The sequence below is a fragment of the Oryza sativa genome, chromosome 9, assembly GCF_034140825.1.
Source record: "Oryza sativa Japonica Group chromosome 9, ASM3414082v1".
Lineage (NCBI taxonomy): Eukaryota > Viridiplantae > Streptophyta > Magnoliopsida > Poales > Poaceae > Oryza > Oryza sativa.
Window position 1 is genome coordinate 7,963,348 of NC_089043.1, and position 16,717 is coordinate 7,980,064.

The 16,717-nt window shown below is 38.2% G+C and overlaps 1 protein-coding gene across 2 annotated transcripts; it reads left to right on the forward strand.

Annotated features, from left to right (window-relative positions):
* The first annotated feature begins 3,035 nt into the window (after nucleotides 1-3,035).
* LOC4346498 (D-aminoacyl-tRNA deacylase) lies at nucleotides 3,036-16,098 on the forward strand. 2 transcript variants are annotated; one of them, XR_010735045.1, is made up of 10 exons: nucleotides 3,036-3,258; nucleotides 4,510-4,693; nucleotides 5,013-5,155; nucleotides 5,233-5,296; nucleotides 9,113-9,165; nucleotides 9,578-9,633; nucleotides 10,512-10,580; nucleotides 12,132-12,317; nucleotides 12,468-14,999; nucleotides 15,616-16,098. XR_010735045.1 is itself a non-coding variant. In XM_015756545.3 (10 exons), the coding sequence occupies exons 1-9, from the start codon at nucleotides 3,157-3,159 to the stop codon at nucleotides 12,553-12,555; spliced, it is 945 nt and encodes a 314-aa protein (XP_015612031.1). In that variant the 5' UTR covers nucleotides 3,036-3,156; the 3' UTR covers nucleotides 12,556-12,603; nucleotides 15,616-16,098. The 2 variants fall into 2 exon arrangements, 1 of the variants encoding a protein (XP_015612031.1); XM_015756545.3 differs by having other exon boundaries at nucleotides 12,468-12,603.
* Nucleotides 16,099-16,717: the final 619 nt, after the last annotated feature.

Consider the following 16,717-nt stretch of genomic DNA (forward strand, 5'->3'; position numbering starts at 1 on the left):
GATAAGTAAAAACCTCGGGAAAGAGGGTGGCAATGTGCCGAGAGTAGTTGCATTGATCTGTGAGATAATTGACAATGACCCCGGGTGTAAATATTTATACCCATGGGTAGATACTAGTCCTTGTTGGATAAGAAAGAAACTTTCCTAAAGATAAAGGAAAACATAAAATCCTTATCGGATACTAAACACACTTTCTTAAATATAAAAGGAAACTAACAGACACTTTCTAATTAATAGATAAACTGTCATGCTGCATCCTCCTTCAACTCAGTCTTTTCTGGATAAAGTTCCTTTAATTGATTAATTTCGTTAACCGAATCTACCAAGAATCCGACTATTGACGACTTGATAATTCCTATCGGCCGATTCCATGACTCTGAAGCCGATACTGACTCTAGGCCTATGATGACTTCGGGGCTTACTAAATTTCACCGTTAACAAGAGCCTAACATACTAGGGAAACCTCTATTCTCTCCAAGTGCAAGTAATCGAGTTGTATCGTTCTCATTGGATGATCTTAAGTACTCATGTTCAAAAACTTCAACAATTGCTTTCACATACCTTCTCAGATTCTCTATAGCGGTACTTTCTGCAAGACCAACATATTCATCCAAAGCATCTGCTGCTATACCATAAGCTGACTGACGGATTGCTGCAGTGATCTCTTGATGACAACTTAACCCAAGTATACTGATTGCATTTATCTTCTGCACAAAATAGTCATCTTGATCCTCTATTGCATTAATTATGCAAAGAAACAGGGGTCTGCTCATTCTATTCCTGCGTAGTCATTACTAATGAGACATACATATCTATGCATATAACAAAGATAAATCAAATAAAATTGGCTCAATACAAACCTGTGCTTGAATAAAACTAGGTCATAGGTAGGATTATCGAAAAAGTAATCTTGGTAAAATTTCAAGTGTCATGTTTCTCTGTTGCGATCAACCACTTCATGTCCCATGACATACCCACCATGTTTTGATGTATTGACAGAGTACCAATAGCTATGCATGATTTGTGCTGCGACCCAAAAAAATCATCGTCATCATCGGACGATGATTCATCCACAAGCCCTTGAAACAAGAGTAAGTATGATTCATCACAGATCAAATTAACTGCCAAACCATTATTCATCACCAACAGAAACTTTCTCCCCTAGCGATATTATCAGATCAAATTAAAAAAAAAGAACGTGATTAATAGGAGAAAATCCTAACATGAGGATCGCCTAGGATATTAACCTTCAAATTGATGTCATGGTCGTGTAGAGGATTAGCTAGCCTTCCGCTTTTCCACATTAGAGGCGAAATCTTCCATCAGTACAACCGTGGTCGGCGAGGGATTCTCTGACGGCAGCAGGAGCCGGCGGCGTTAGGAAGGGCAGTGGCAGGATCAGGAGTGATTTGATCCGTGCATATGTTAAAAAAAAGCAAAACAAAGCGTCGGTAACAATTATGGGCCCATCCAATCCTATATGGTCAACCAACTAATTTTTGGGATTATATTTTTAGGTGGAGATGAAATAGATTTTTAGGTCTAAAATTTTTTAGAATAGTCCCAATCCAAGGAAGTAACTTTTGGGCCTGAATCGGAGATGCTCTAAGGCTGTGTTCCGTACGGAAAACAGAGCGGTTCATTAGCGCGTAATTAATTAAATATTAGCTATTTTTTTCAAAAATGGATTAATTTAATTTTTTTAAGCAACTTTCATATAGAAACATTTTGCAAAAAACGCACCGTTTAGCGGTTTGAAAAGCGTACGTATGGAAGAGGGAGAGGGGTTGGGAAGAGGGGGTGCCGAACACACCATAAGGCTATGGTGCTTCGAATATGAAGCTGCATATTTAGGCCGTCAAAATAATTCTTCAAATTTTCAACTTTTCCATCACATCAAAACTTTTCTACACACACAAACTTCCAACTTTTCTGTTATATTGTTTCAATTTCAACTAAATTTTCAATTGTGGTGTGAACTAAACACAGCCTTAGCTCTACATTGTTTGCTTTTATGCTCTTCCATGCTAACCTGAAAGAGGTCTACAGCGGATTAATTGCAAACTTGCAGTAACATATATGCTACTCACTGGCAGCATTTGCACGGAGCTTTTTTTTTTCAGCATTTGGTCATTTCAAAATTTACGCTGCTATGGTACATTTTGTATGGAGTTGCAAAGTGCGCATCCTGCCAATCAAGACCAAAAACTTTAGGCAGAGAGCCTACGCAAACTAAAAAAATGAATCTAACACATGATGGGTGAGACTAAATTAAACAAATATTATTCCTAGTAAGAGATTATCATAAAAAGTTAAAATCCGGTGTAATATGTAAACCAAAACACTTTTCCCCGCAAAGCAAACAATCAAGCTTTTTCTAGTCGGAAAACCCGTTTTATGAAATATTTGGTAAGTTTACATGGAATATCATAAAAATAGCCCTATCTTGAAAATAAAAAAAATGAATAGAATGAAGAAAGCATTAGGGTGAGTTTGAGAAGAGAGGAAAAGAGAAGATATATAAAACGAGGTGAGCCATTAGCGCATGATTAATTGAGTATAAACTATTTTAAACTTAAAAAATGGATTAATATGATTTTTTAAAGCAACTTTCATATAGAAATTTTTTTGCAAAACACACACTGTTTAATAGTTTGGGAAGTGTGCATACGGAAAACAAAACAAATTATCTCACAATGTTACCCTATTGAATGCAGCCTTAGTGATGTGATGGTTCACAGCCTTAGTGGTGTGATGGTTCACAACTTTACCCACCAGGATTCAAATCGTAGTACCCACGAATATTACGCTTAGGGTATAAGTATGGTGCTGTATGTATAAGTGGTGTGCTACGTGACTACGTCTACTGTCAAAAATAAAAAAAAAGGAAAAATTGTATAGAACTCCATTTTATACATTGAGTTTCAATATTTTCGTTCTTTTCTTTTTCTACGGAGTATAAGGTAAGAAAAGAAGTTGAAATAGGCCCTAGACAAATCACAACTTATCAAGCCCACGGCCCACCGTAGAGGAGCGGCATTCTATCGATTTTTCTCCTGGACAAGAGAAGCAGCAGCCGAGCACGAGCGCGAGCGGTGCTCTGGTGGAGGAGAGGAGAGGGAGGCGTGGTCGGAGTCGGAGTAGGAGGAAGAGGAGATGGTGGTGCTGGTGGTGGCGACGGCGTCGGACCCGGCGTCTATCGGCCCAGCCGCCGCCTTCCTCGCCATGCCCGGCTGGTCTCCCGGCCCGCCCATCCCCGTAAGCAACCCACCGCCCCCCATCTTATCTAGTCCCATCCACCCCAATCTCAAATTCCCCAAGACTTGTAGTGTAGCACGGGGAAGCGCTGCTCCTTAATTAGGGTTTGGGCCATGGCTATGGCTAGTGTTTATGGTTGTGGAGCAGGTATCTTGTTCGATGCGGCAGGCGTTTTCTTTTCTGAAGACTGGAATTGTTCTTCTGTTCTGAGCTTTGCAAGCATATGCGGCCAGGTGCCCAGGTTATAGGATGCGCTTTTGGTGCGGGTTTATGCAATTACAGATACTAGATAGAGATTTGCATGTCCATACTAGTTGCTACGCAGATCGCAGGACGATTCCGGATGTTATAATCTGTTTTTACATCATTGCAAATTAATTCATGAATGGATATTGATAGTATAAAAATATATATTGCCCTTAGCTTTTCAAGCTCCTCTGGACTTTGTCACATAGTTACCGTCCACATGCTGCCACATTAAAATTGACATGACATGATGAGTCACAGCAAAATGGAGAGTGGCGTCTATACTGTTCTTTTTAGTGACAAGGAAAAGGTAAACCATTTGTATGTATGATAATATATAAGAACGTCGATATATTTAAAGATGACACTCGAGCTTTTATCCATGAATAATGCAAGCAGATATCGTGCACTTACAGCTATACGCCTCCATAAAATATTAGGGGGAATCTGTCTCTTACCTTTGAATAATAGAACTTGCTAATTTAAGTGTATGGCAGAAGAAGGTAAGTCACCAATTTGATCAATTAGCCTCATCAGAACAAATGTTTGCGAAAATATATCTGCCTCAATCAACAAATAAATCCAGATTTAGGTGACTATGGAGCTGATAAACCTGTTCCTAAAGACGCATAGCAGAACCATGGAGAATAACAGTGCTATGTTTCTTCTATCATCAGTGATAAATAATGGTATGTCGAAAAAGAGTTGGTCAGAATCCGGTGTCCCTGAACTTTCCAAGGTTTTGTCTGCGTGTAAATTGCTTTTCCCTACTTCAGGCAACATAGAAGGCAATGAGTGATCAGAATGCAGATCATGTACACCAACACATATCTATTATGTTCCAGTGACTCTGTTTGTTTTATTAAGTTTTAGCTTCAAAAATTATTGTTACAATTTTTTTTGTAACATCCATCAGATGTTATGTTTCTGGCATTTTGCAGTTCTTTAATTTGTTAGAATGCCGCGACAATTCCATATAAATCTCTGATGGTATATGTTTTGTAGGAGGGGATGGAGAGCTTTACAAACGGGGACGTTCGACTATTGAAGCATGAACGCAGCATCATTGCGGAGGATGATCTTGACAACCGGTGGCAGGCAGCCACTGGAGAGGCTGTTTCTGAGGTCATATTCCTCAGCAAACACACTGCTGTCTCCAACCGTCCTGCGCTTACTGTCCATCCAATCGGTTGGTTATTTTTAGTCATAAAGTGCTATATGTTTCTTGTTTATCCCTGGCTCTGTTAAATGTTTAATATTTTTCTGTGTTTGAGTTATATTGAATACCTAAATAAGATATGACATAAATGGTGGTTAATAAACCTGAAAAGGTACTGAACTTGTATTTTGTTATTTGTTTGTTTACAAATAATGCATCTGTACTTTTTTGAGTGCAATACATATGCTTATTTGTGTAAATTAATGGTTCATACTTCATAGTACCACATGTATTCAATTATTTTATATTAAACATGGTGTCATTTTTCTTTGGTGTGTCGCACCTTAAGGTGTGCCACATCTAAGAGAAGATGAGACGCCACCTCAAGGAGGGAGACCAGGATGGGCAGCTCTGCCCAATCCTCGAATTGGTCCATGGCTCCGTTTGATGCAAAAGATTGCGGTAGACCAAGGTCTTGTTCCAGAGTTTGAGGTACCTTTTCTGTTGATGATTTTTTTTTTCTTCTGAACTTTCTGCTTTTAAAATTCTAATTCTTATTGCTTGTGAAGATTACACTGGAAGCTACTCACCATGGACCAGTCACCAATACACCAACGATGTTTGTTGAGATAGGTATAGATCTACTTCCATGCTTATATTCTCTGTATTAGCATGTATGGTAGGGTGTTTTGTAAAGCTTCCTACAAACTGGTTTTTGTCATTGCCCTTTACATGTCTTTTATAGTTTCAGAAACATCTGCGCCATTAGCTTACTCAGGTGTTTCATGCTGTACATTTGTTTTGTGCTCTTTGCCTCCCAAATGTCAATCATCAATGCCTAAACACATGCTAGGACTTTTTTGGGGGATAGTTGCAACTATTGCAATGGGCATTTCATAATCAAAAAGAATTTGTGATTTCACAGATAACTAATATTAAGCATTAGTAATCATTTGATCATTCATGTAAATTTGAAACTTTTAATTTAATCATGTTCCACTTGTAGTTGTGTACTTGTGTAAACTTAGATAGTTTGCCTTAGATACGTGTAACCTTCTTGAGCAGGGAAGAGTCAGCTAGCAAAATTATATACACATTTACTCCCTCCGTCCCCTAATATAAGGAATTTTGACATTTTACTTGCACTGTTTGACCATTCGTCTTATTTAAAAAAATTTGGAATTATTATTTATTTTATTTGTGACTTACTTTATTATCCAAAGTACTTTAAGCACGACTTTTCGTTTTTTATATTTGCACAAATTTTTTGAATAAGACGAGTGGTCAAATGTTACAAAAAAAATAGTGAATCCTATATACCTATACAAATCATCCCCACTACTAGCAATTCTCTGCATCCTCATGCTTCCACGTCACCCCGTTTTCTCCTAGCCATTGGATCTCGATCAAGCGCTTCTCCCGGTCAATCTGTTGGCAATCCATTGGATCAAATATCAATGGTTAATGTGCAGTCCCTCTGTTTTCTTTTGCTGGCCAACAAGCCCAACTTTACACACCATCAAGCCCAGTCCACACTCCTTGGCCCAATTTCCACCGCATCTTCCCACACTCCATCCACACCACCATTCCCGTTACCCTCTTGAGTTCGAGCGGTCACGTCTCCCTGCGCCGCTAGAAACTGCGAGTGCGGCGCCGGCGCCTCACCTTCCAGATCCTGCGTAGCGTCGTGGTTCCCCGCCAGCTCTTGGACTGCTCACCTCCAAATGGAAACCACCGCTCACCTGTCGTGGTTCGATCGCTCAAACTTTATAGCTGTCATCAAGATAGTTGTTGTCTCCTCAACTTCAAGAAACTATCATCCTCCACATCCTGTTCGGTCGAATCCTCACACGCTGCCCGATTCACTTCCTACTGCATACTATTTCACACCGGAAACCATCGTTCCATTCGTTTTCCCTGCCTTTAAAGCTTCAGCCGCCTCCTCACCTTCAAGAAACCTCAGGGGTATATATTCATCTACCAAAGGTATGCTTCTTCCTCCTTTTCTTGAACCATAACCATATATGTTCATTCAATTTATTGGCTTACATTTCTCCTTTGAATCGCACTCGATTGATTTGTTCATGTTATATACCAGATTATCAATGGATTAAGGACATACGAGTATTGATTTGGTTTCGGCTCTTCTTCAGATTTCCACTGTCCCAATATTTATTTGGATTTGTCTCTTCTTCAGATTTGTACTGTCCCTATTCAATAGGATTGAAATTTATTTGGATTTGTCACTTCAGATTTCTACCGTCCCTATTCAACACGACTGACATTTATTTGGATTTGTTTCTTCTTCAGATTTATACTGTCCCTATTCAACAACATTGAAATTTATTTAGTATGTACAATTTGTTAAAGGAGCCAATTCATGATCATGGTATTATATGACGACTCTAAAGATCATATATATGCATATACCGGTTTTATGTATTGCTGCACCTTAATTTGTTTTATTTCTGAATACTCCGGTTGCAGATCATTGCTATTAGTAGATTAGATACTGTCGTTGTAGCAGCAGCTCTGGGCTACTGCTAAGGTCAGTCGCCATGGCCATCCAAAGCAGCAGTTGCAGCATAAATTTCCTCCTATATGAATCCTCTATTAAGAAAAATATCAACAATACAATCGGTAATGTTTAATTGTATCTACTTCATTCATGGTCATGTTTTCCAAATATTATATTATGCCCACCCTACGTTACTTGCTTTGCAATTTCTTCCATAAGAACAAAACAATATCATATTTTCTGCAGACTATCAGGGACTGAGTTCAGCAATGAACTTAATTTAGGTAAATATTGGTCCTTGGATCTGTTCATTTTTTTTAGATGAAGGGCAACGCCCTTTGCATCCTATGGTGGATGCACCTTGCATCTGTCCATGCTAACCTTCTTTGCTATATGATGTTCTTACTTAACATACGGGTTAATAAGCTACAGTTTGTGATGGATGTAACTTAATTCTTATCTTTCCCTTCTTTCTTAGTAGAATATAAAGGATGCTCTTTGTAATAGCACACAATTGAACATAATAGGGGATTCATCATTTATGTTTCTATCGATACAATCTCTCTGCCCTAATGATTAGTATCCTCAAGAAAAAAAAATTAAGAGAGTTTCTGATGCTTTGTTTAGATATGGTAGCTATACTTTTTCCAAAGATAGAAAATGTTTAATTTTTTGGCTTTCAATTTACTTTATGGTATAGGATGGTAAGGGATTGAGCGATGTTGATCCAATAAGTTAGTAAGGGATTGCACTATGTTTATGGATTTTTTACATTAATCATAAAACATAGATTACCTCACATGTAGACCATTTTAACTGAAGAAAGGTCAATAATAATCAAAATTATTCTCTCTTACATTGCTATAACTATTTGAGATATTTGTATCTCAAACTTCACCTTTGTCGGGCATTCCGTTTATATTTCTTCCAACAAAATACTAAATACTCCCTCCATCTACTTTTGATAGTCATATTTCTAAATCTAAAAAGTTTATTTTTGATAGGCATATTTCAATTCAACAACCTATCATCTTAATGACTTTCTCGGATTTAATGCATGACTCTCCATTCTTCCACACAAGATTGGCTACATGGGCATCGAAAAATGTAAATATTAATGAATCGCTTGTTTACGAGAAATGACTAGCAGCATGTTTAAATGGATGATAAGTAGAATTACTTATCATTGGTCTGTGTGCCAAGATGAAATATGGCTATCAAAAGTAGATGGAGGGAGTATTGTTTGCTGAAATAAAATAAAATAATCATTTTCCATGGCTATCTATTGCATTTGCCTTGCATCTCCGCATATATAGTCTTATGTTCCTACCTACAAATCCCGCAGCAACGCGCGGGGTATTTTCTAGTATCCCTTATATTAGGGGACGGAGGTAGTAGGTATCTAAAAGAGATTATAGGGTTGAATCCTAGAAACTGATAATTTAATGGAAGACAACTCTAGCATCTGATTCTTGAAAGGTAGAAAGTGAGACAAGGCTTCATTTTGTATTAAGACCCAGATAACGATAATTCCTTTGGTGCAATTACTTTTGGAAAATTTGGTGTTTGGCAAACTGATTTTCTTTTTAATTGAAGTTGCAACCATAAATAGAAAAGGCAGTGCATTGTGAGAAAATTAACTGTTTGGTAACAGAATGTCTAGCCTTAATTTGATTTCTCAATAGACCACATACTGCATTCCAAGTTTATCACAAATAGATCCTTACCTCTCTGCTGTGACTCCTAATCTATCTCTTTACAATAAAGCAGTAGGTTGATGTAATCTTGATTGATATTAACTTCACCCTCCACCTCCATCCAATTCCAACAAGTGATTCTTGTACAAAAAAAAAAAGAGAAAAACTAATAATAAGTTCTATCTTCCATTTGATGTGTTGAGCCAAAATTGCTAATACCAATGTTCTTCTCAGGAAGTACTGAAGAATATTGGTGTCGGCAAGATGCTGCTCAGGCGATTGCCCTAGTTGAGTCATTTTCTCTGTTCTCTTCTACTGTGTATATGTTCTTTGTACTTGATTTCCAAGAGGAACTAAAGGTATCTAGTTTGAACCACAAGATTATATGTGATAAAAAGGTTTAAATTGATATAATTTTTCTTGGCACATTTCTGTGCATTGTCCGTATCCAGATGCTGCTTGAAATTTCAGCTTTTACCTGTTTTCATGGATGCTATCTTTTACTTCTGAATCATGCCTAACCGAAACCCTTTTTACTATACTCAATATGCAGCATTTACCAAAGTGCAGTTGGTTAACTACTGTTTGTGTTGATCGAAGATTCATTAAGTTGTAAATATTGATGTTACCTATATTTATTAATATTGCTTTAAAGAACAATATAGGAAAATATGAAACCAATATTTCCATTACTTGCAGGTTCTTTGGAAAGGTCTAGGGCTTGATGAAGGAAATACTGTTGGAAGTTGGCAGGGGTATGTTCACATATGTTCTTATCCTTTGTGGAATTTTATAATCGTTGTGGTAGGTTAGAGACCTTTTCATTTTGGTTTTGTGGAGTTGAGATTAAGAAGACTATAGTAAGTTGCAACTGAAAATTCTGAACTCACTAGCCAGCTACTAGGGTAATTGAGTACTAGTCTAATTTGTTATATGGAAATTGACACACTTAAAATTTGGTCAAACGGAATGTTTATATACTACACGGTGATTATGTTTCTAAAATGTTTCGACAATAAAGCAACCTAGGTTCCCATTGTCATTAGTATTACTACAATGCATAACAAAAGAAGATGACTAGAAGACATGGTTTGAAATAAATTAGTTTTCTTTTTCCTAGAGAAAAGGATGGAATGGGATGCGATAACTTCTGGAAGAGAAAAATACTGATCCTTTATTCTTGCTTGGTTAACAGTGGATCAATTGCTATTGCCCCTTAAGTCACAAACTGTCTCCAATAATTTTTCAATATTATTTTCTTGTTTTATGGCAGCATTAATCTGTTTATTTAGTACTACCTCTGTCCCAAAATAACTTTATTTCTAGCCACTGGGATTCAAATTAGCATGGAGGAAAAAAGACCAAACTGCCCTCATTAATAGGAAAATAGAATTGGTGGGTGGGAAGGTAAGGGGTATTGAAAGGATAAAACTCCTCATTTTGTGGTGACCAAGGGTGGATAAGGTGATAGAAATGAATTTACTTTGGGATAAATGGTAGAGCCTAGAAATAAACTTGTGTTTGGGATGGAGGGAGTATCTGATATGGTGATGTTTGTTTTCCTTCTAAGTAAGTATCCTTTCCTTATTCTTGTTTCCGTTTTAAGCACTAAGCCTTATTTCTTGCGATGCAGTAATAGTGAAAAAGTTCTACTTGGTATAGGAGGTGGTCACTATGCTCCTCGCCATATGGATATTGTCATGTAAGCACTGATGTGAATTTATGGCTTATTAGTTAAGACAGCTTCTATTGATGCATTGCCTGCAATGTATCTCATCCTTCTGTAAAGGAGATGCCTGCCTAATAAAACAATGCACATTGAATATTTCAAACTTTTTCCATATTGTATGAGAATCATTTGACTTATGTACTGAACTGTAGCAAGAAGTCTAAACTATTGTGTTGATAATTGTAAATTTCAATCTAATTGTATGTCTGTAGTACAGTCCTGTAGATATATGGTTGGTGGTTGGGTCCAAATAAAATTGGTCGCTAACACCAAACTCAGAGCTATGATATTGATCTCGATGAAATTTATCTGTGGGTGGGTATTTTTGTAGTCCATTGTCATGACCAGAGGCCATGACGGGATAAACACCGCCGGGAAGATAGCCGGGCGGCGTCGGCTCCTGGAGAAGGGATGTAGATTTAGGCTAGGGAGAAGAACATTATTGGGGGGGAGAGATTAGACTAATTGATATTCATTGCTTAATTGATAGATGGTACAACTTGACCCCTAAGTAAGGATAGATAAAATCCCATCCTTATAAGGATAGATAAAATCCCATCCTTGGTACAACTTGATCCCTAAGGATAGATAAAATCCCATCCTTATATAGATGGTACAACTTGACCCCTAAGTAAGGATTTAATCTTATCGTATCTCTAACTAACTAACTAATAATTTTATCTCTAACTTTACCGGTATGGGCTGTCCATGGGCCTTGGCCTTATGGTCTAATGCCCATGACATCCATCCTGTTCTCTCTGCATTTTTGATAATCTGAACAAGCATGTTCCTTTATCTACTTCAATTACAAGAGTTGTAAGTTTAATGCTTCGTTAACAAAATTTATCTATGGAACGGATAAACTATCGAGGACTATAAATGACAATATATGTTAGGCAGTTAGATTACAGGGTTGGGACCGAATGAGGAGAAACTTACCCAGCATATCTAGAAATGGCAATATATTCGAAGAAGGCCCCCAGTAAGATGTATCAAATATACAAGGAGAGGCAGGGATCATGTAAAACAACATAGGTAGAAGCAGTTATAAGAGACTTGAAGTTGAAGGAATGGAATATATCCAAAGAATTGGCTTTGGATTGGATTTGTGGAAAGTAGCTATCCATGTTCGTCAGAACCATGATCGTGAATATTGTTTTTCTCTGTCACTAAACCATCTTTGTTTTAGCTCTATTTTCCTTTGTTTCATCTGATTTTGACTTGGATTTGATCTTAATCTACCCAACTTGATTGGGACTAAGGTTGATGTTGTTCTGTTTTAAATGGATAACCTATTGACCTTTCTAGAAAAAATGAACTAGCATACAGCAGACAAACTATTTGTTGTCTCTTGACTTTTCCCGAAGTGTCGGTACAATATGCTGTTTGCTGAACTGGATCTGCAGTTGATTGCAACTCCTTTCCAACTGTTATCTCAGTCTATGTGCACTTAGCCATGTATTGTACAAAGGGGAAGAAGAAATGTGTGTTCTAACATTGTGTTACATTCTTGAAATATTTCAGCAAAGATGGCATATGGGTGGGTCATCTGCTCTCTGGTTACTCATTGCCTATGGAAGTGTCACCTCAAGGAAATGGAAAAAGTTATAGTGATGTTGGTGGAATGTGGAAGCATTCCATCAAAGTTTCATATGATGCCACGAAGGCAGCATTTCCTGGTGGTCAAGTTATAGCACATCTTGATCAAAAGTAAGTGTCATATCCTTTTTGTCGGTGATATCTAATCGACTAACCGTATAAAAGATGCTACTTCATTACCTTGTGCTTCTCTGATGTATAATAATCTTGAACTGTTTTAGTTTAACATTCTAATTCTATCAGTTGGTGCTTGACTTGTAGGAGCTTCAAGGGCTGGCAAAAGAATGCTATCATGAGCTACTTGCAGGAGCTGAACATAAGGATAGGAAAACCTAATGATTTCATCTAATATGCTGCAGCAGGTGTCCACATAAAATTTTTCTGCGTCGTATATCAGGTTTGCTTCTACTCATGTTTTGGTGCCAAATTCACTTCTGCATAATTTTTTTTTTGAGAATTACACAGCACAACACAGACACATAATGCATGCACACTCACCCCTATGAACGCACGCACGCAAACCCTACCCCTATGAGTAGGGGTGGAAACGGGTCGGGTTCGGTCGGATCTTATCCTTCCCATATCCTAACCCACATTTCATAATCGGGATCGGGTCGGGCACGAATATTGTCGGATACGAATACAAGCACGGATAATATCGGGAATAAATACGGAACAAATACGTACCAAGACGGATACAAACACTATCGGTTGCGAATACTTATTCAGATATGAAATCAAAGCAACATCCATATATACCATATAGGCAATAGGCGTTCAACCAGTCCATATATGTATAATATGAATATGTTAGAGGCGTAGGGAATAGTAATGCCTATCAGCACAACAGAACCAAAGTGGCTGTGGTTGCATCGTGTAGTACCAATGCATTTGGTGCCAACACTTCGGTACCAGCCAGAGATGCACCTGTGCTTGCACAGATACTAGTGTTTGCATCACCACTAGCCATTCTATCCTAATCCTACAGCCAAACAACAAAAGTAAAATAAGAAAAAAATCCTTCAAGTCGTAAGGTGATGTTGATAAAGGGCAATAAAACACTTAACTTTTGCTCACCTGGATGGCTGGGCCTGGATGAGCTGCTGAGAGGTGACTACCAGAGGAGATGGTCGGCGCCTCGGCGGTGACCGGCGGGGCCTTGCGACGGTGGTCGGCGGCGGTCAAACGGCTGTCGCATATCTACCGGCGATGTGCAACAGTGGCCAGCGGGCGCGGGTACGCAGCAACGTAGCCACTAGTAGCTAGCACATCGCCTAGCGGCTAGCATGCGCGGCGGCGGTGCTGGCTGTATGCCTGTGCCTGTGATTGGTTGCTCGCGTGCGGCGTGCGGCGCCCTCTGGCTGCTGCCTGCTCGCCTCCCTGACCTGAGGCTGAGTGTTAGCGCTCGGTGGGCCTTTTGGGCTGTTATGCAATTGTGTTGATGCCTGGTGGTGGTAGCAGTCCGGGTCATATACGGGTAGTTAACCGGGTAATACCCGCACAATTTACCGGATACTCTGTATCCGTCGGATACTGTCCTCCTGAACCCGATCTTATATCCGTCAGAAAAAATCCGTTTTTGAATCCGATATCCGTGTAAGCACTCGGGTATCCAAATTTTTGACCCGAATTTGTCCCGTATTAATACGGGCGGGCGGGCGGGAAATACCCGCCCCGTTTTCACCCTTACCTATGATCATCTTCGAAGACTAGGCCGGCAAATCCTGGAGATTTGACACGCCCAGATTATGTAAATATATAATTTGAGGGAAATGTCAATTTTCATCTTTGTTAAAGTCTTTTGAGTTTCTAACGATACCAGTATCATGGATTGTTCGTTCTATTTTTTTCTTTGTTTCTGCTTAGATCACATGTCTTCTGTTGGAGAAAGTCCTGAAAATTTGCAAAATAGTAGTTCATTAACTCAAAATTGCTGGCCTATCTGAGGCCTACCCAATATTCTGTTGAATTTTGCTAACATCCGACATTTTTATAGTAGAAACTAGAAAACACAACATTATCAGCTAACAATGCTGCTTTAATATTTTGTCAAACTGGCCCCAGAAACATTTTAGGAAGGCAGAAATATAGGAAATGCCACAATTGTTTTTGGTATTCGTGCAAGCAAATATATATAACAAAACCCAGGTTTTATGATTGAAGTTGCAAAATCAAAGGGGATTTTTTTAGAACACGCAGGAGATCTGCATATCATTTCATTAAGATAGAGGGAAGAAGGTGGACAGCGTTAGAGAAAAACTCCGACACCCACCCACCCGAAAGTTCAACAGCAACACCACACACCCACAAGGAACAAAACGGCCCTAGTATCCTAGCACTATAGCCTTAGACAAAAGATCATAGAGCTTAGAAGCTCCTGCTAGTCACCGTCCTGGTTTAAAGGTTTCACAAAGGTCCAACCATATTAAAATCTTTAGTTATTTTTTATCCACTTTGACCTATTTTGTTCAAGGCATTAATAAATTTATCCAGCTAGAGTAATTAATTAAGTACTAATAAATAACTCGATAATATTCACAGATGTATTGCATGGCATTTAAATGAAAAATGAGATTTTATGAGACCTTGAGACCACAATACCTGTGTTATGTGCCACAACCGTAGTATGTAGGGTTTTCTGCAATTTTGACATGAGAATATGGGTTTTCTTAACCTTACTCTTCTTTGTATGGATGACTGAACAACTTCACTCCTGCGGCTGCACAACAACTGCAAACATGGTTTCTTTTTCATGAGGTGTAATTGGTTATGGTATTCTCTCCTAAAACTCAGGTAACAATAGTGCCTACAACTATCATTTTACTATATACTAGCTAAAGGCTCGTGTGTTGCAACGGATATTATAAGAGATAAAAGCAAAAGCAAAAGCAAAAGCTACAAGTTTATAGCATAGGTAGTTGATTAGGCATATAATGCCATATTCAGAGCAAAAGCATTCACGTGTGGAGACCTTATGGATTCATATGTCAGCTTGTTGACGTTGGACGCCACCACTAGCATCATTTAAAGTAGTATAGAGTATAGATAACACTTCTAACATAAACCTTTCAACCAAATTAAAATTAAATCTCAGAAAATTAGCTAGAGTTAGATGTTTTTTTTAAAAAATAAAAACAGAGCAAGAGAAAACCTAGATGTCTCTCAAAATAAAAATATTAACCCAAAAGTGATAGCTTGGGTGAGCAGGTTAACCCCCCTTGCTGTGGTTTATATACCCAGCTAAGACCTTGTTTTGCTGGCCAGTGTTCCGGCTCATTCCCCATGGGTTAGCTAGGATATTCAACTAACCAAGGCCTAAGATGACATCTGTAAACTCACTTTCTACGTGTATCATAGGCTTGTATTGTGTGACTCACAGTTTGCATGTCTGGCTCTGGCATATGTGCAGGGACAAATGGTAAAGGTGCAGCCTGTGCCAGGGAGGCAAAGGAGAATGCAGCCTCGTGAGTTGATGATGTTAATGTTCCTGGATGCTACACATGAGAAGTGAGAAGCAAGCAATAGTCATCCTTAATATTGCAAGGGAAGCCAGGATCGATGCTGCTCTGAAGAAACGGTCTAGAGTCATGTCAGGAAAGGTGGCAGCAAACCATCCAGCTAGCACGTTATCTAGGCTTTCATATACTAGCTGTCTAGTAGGAGTATTTCTCAGGTTTGTGCATATGGTGGCCAAATAAAAATTAGTACAAAAGAGACCCATATAAAAAGGGACACATTTTAGTATTATAAATCTGGACAATAGTGATACTAGGTTACTATATTATGAAACAAATAGAGTACTTTGTTTTGGGGATGCAACTAGTTGGACTCCAACAGGGAACTCTTGAACATTTTTTCTTATTATAAATAGTATGACTACCAAAGTAACAAATGACTATGTGTGCACATTATAGAACAAACTTTTTCTATGATCAGTGTAAACCTTTTGTTATATAGTTTAGCAGTCAGCAATGAAAGCTCAACCTTTTAACTGTTACACCTGCATAAAAGGGCATATATTCTGAACAGGGCGACGTTAGTTATATGCACGTTTATATTGCACACAATTCTGAAACTAACAAACTGCACCCAAAAACTGGGGGCGATGTTACGTGTTACCACCCCCGTTTCATTATCACCGAACAACAATAACAAGTGAGGCTATCCGGCTACAATTCTGGATGACTGGATAGTTAAGTAAGCATAGAAGTTACTCCCTCCATTTCATGTTATAAGATGTTTTAACTTTGGTTAAAGTTAAACTACTTCAAGTTTGGCTTTATAGACAAATATAATAATATTTATAATACTAAATTAGTTTCATTAAATCAATAATTGAATATATTTTTGTAATAAATGTCTTGAGTTAAAAATGTTATTATTTTTTTCTACAAATTTAGTCAAATTTAAAGCAGTTTGACTTTGACCAAAGTCAAAACGTCTTATATTCTGAAACAGAGGTAGTAGAAAGCATTAAGGATAGGGAGAATAGCCAATATGATCCCTAAAGT

Excerpts from the sequence above, each read along its gene's own strand:
- LOC4346498 (XM_015756545.3), top strand. The coding sequence starts at position 3,157 with ATGGTGGTGCTGGTGGTGGCGACGGCGTCGGACCCGGCGTCTATCGGC. Across the intron at positions 3,259-4,509 it reads CTCCCGGCCCGCCCATCCCC|GAGGGGATGGAGAGCTTTAC; the intron begins GTAAGCAACCCA and ends TATGTTTTGTAG. Across the intron at positions 10,581-12,131 it reads CGCCATATGGATATTGTCAT|CAAAGATGGCATATGGGTGG; the intron begins GTAAGCACTGAT and ends GAAATATTTCAG.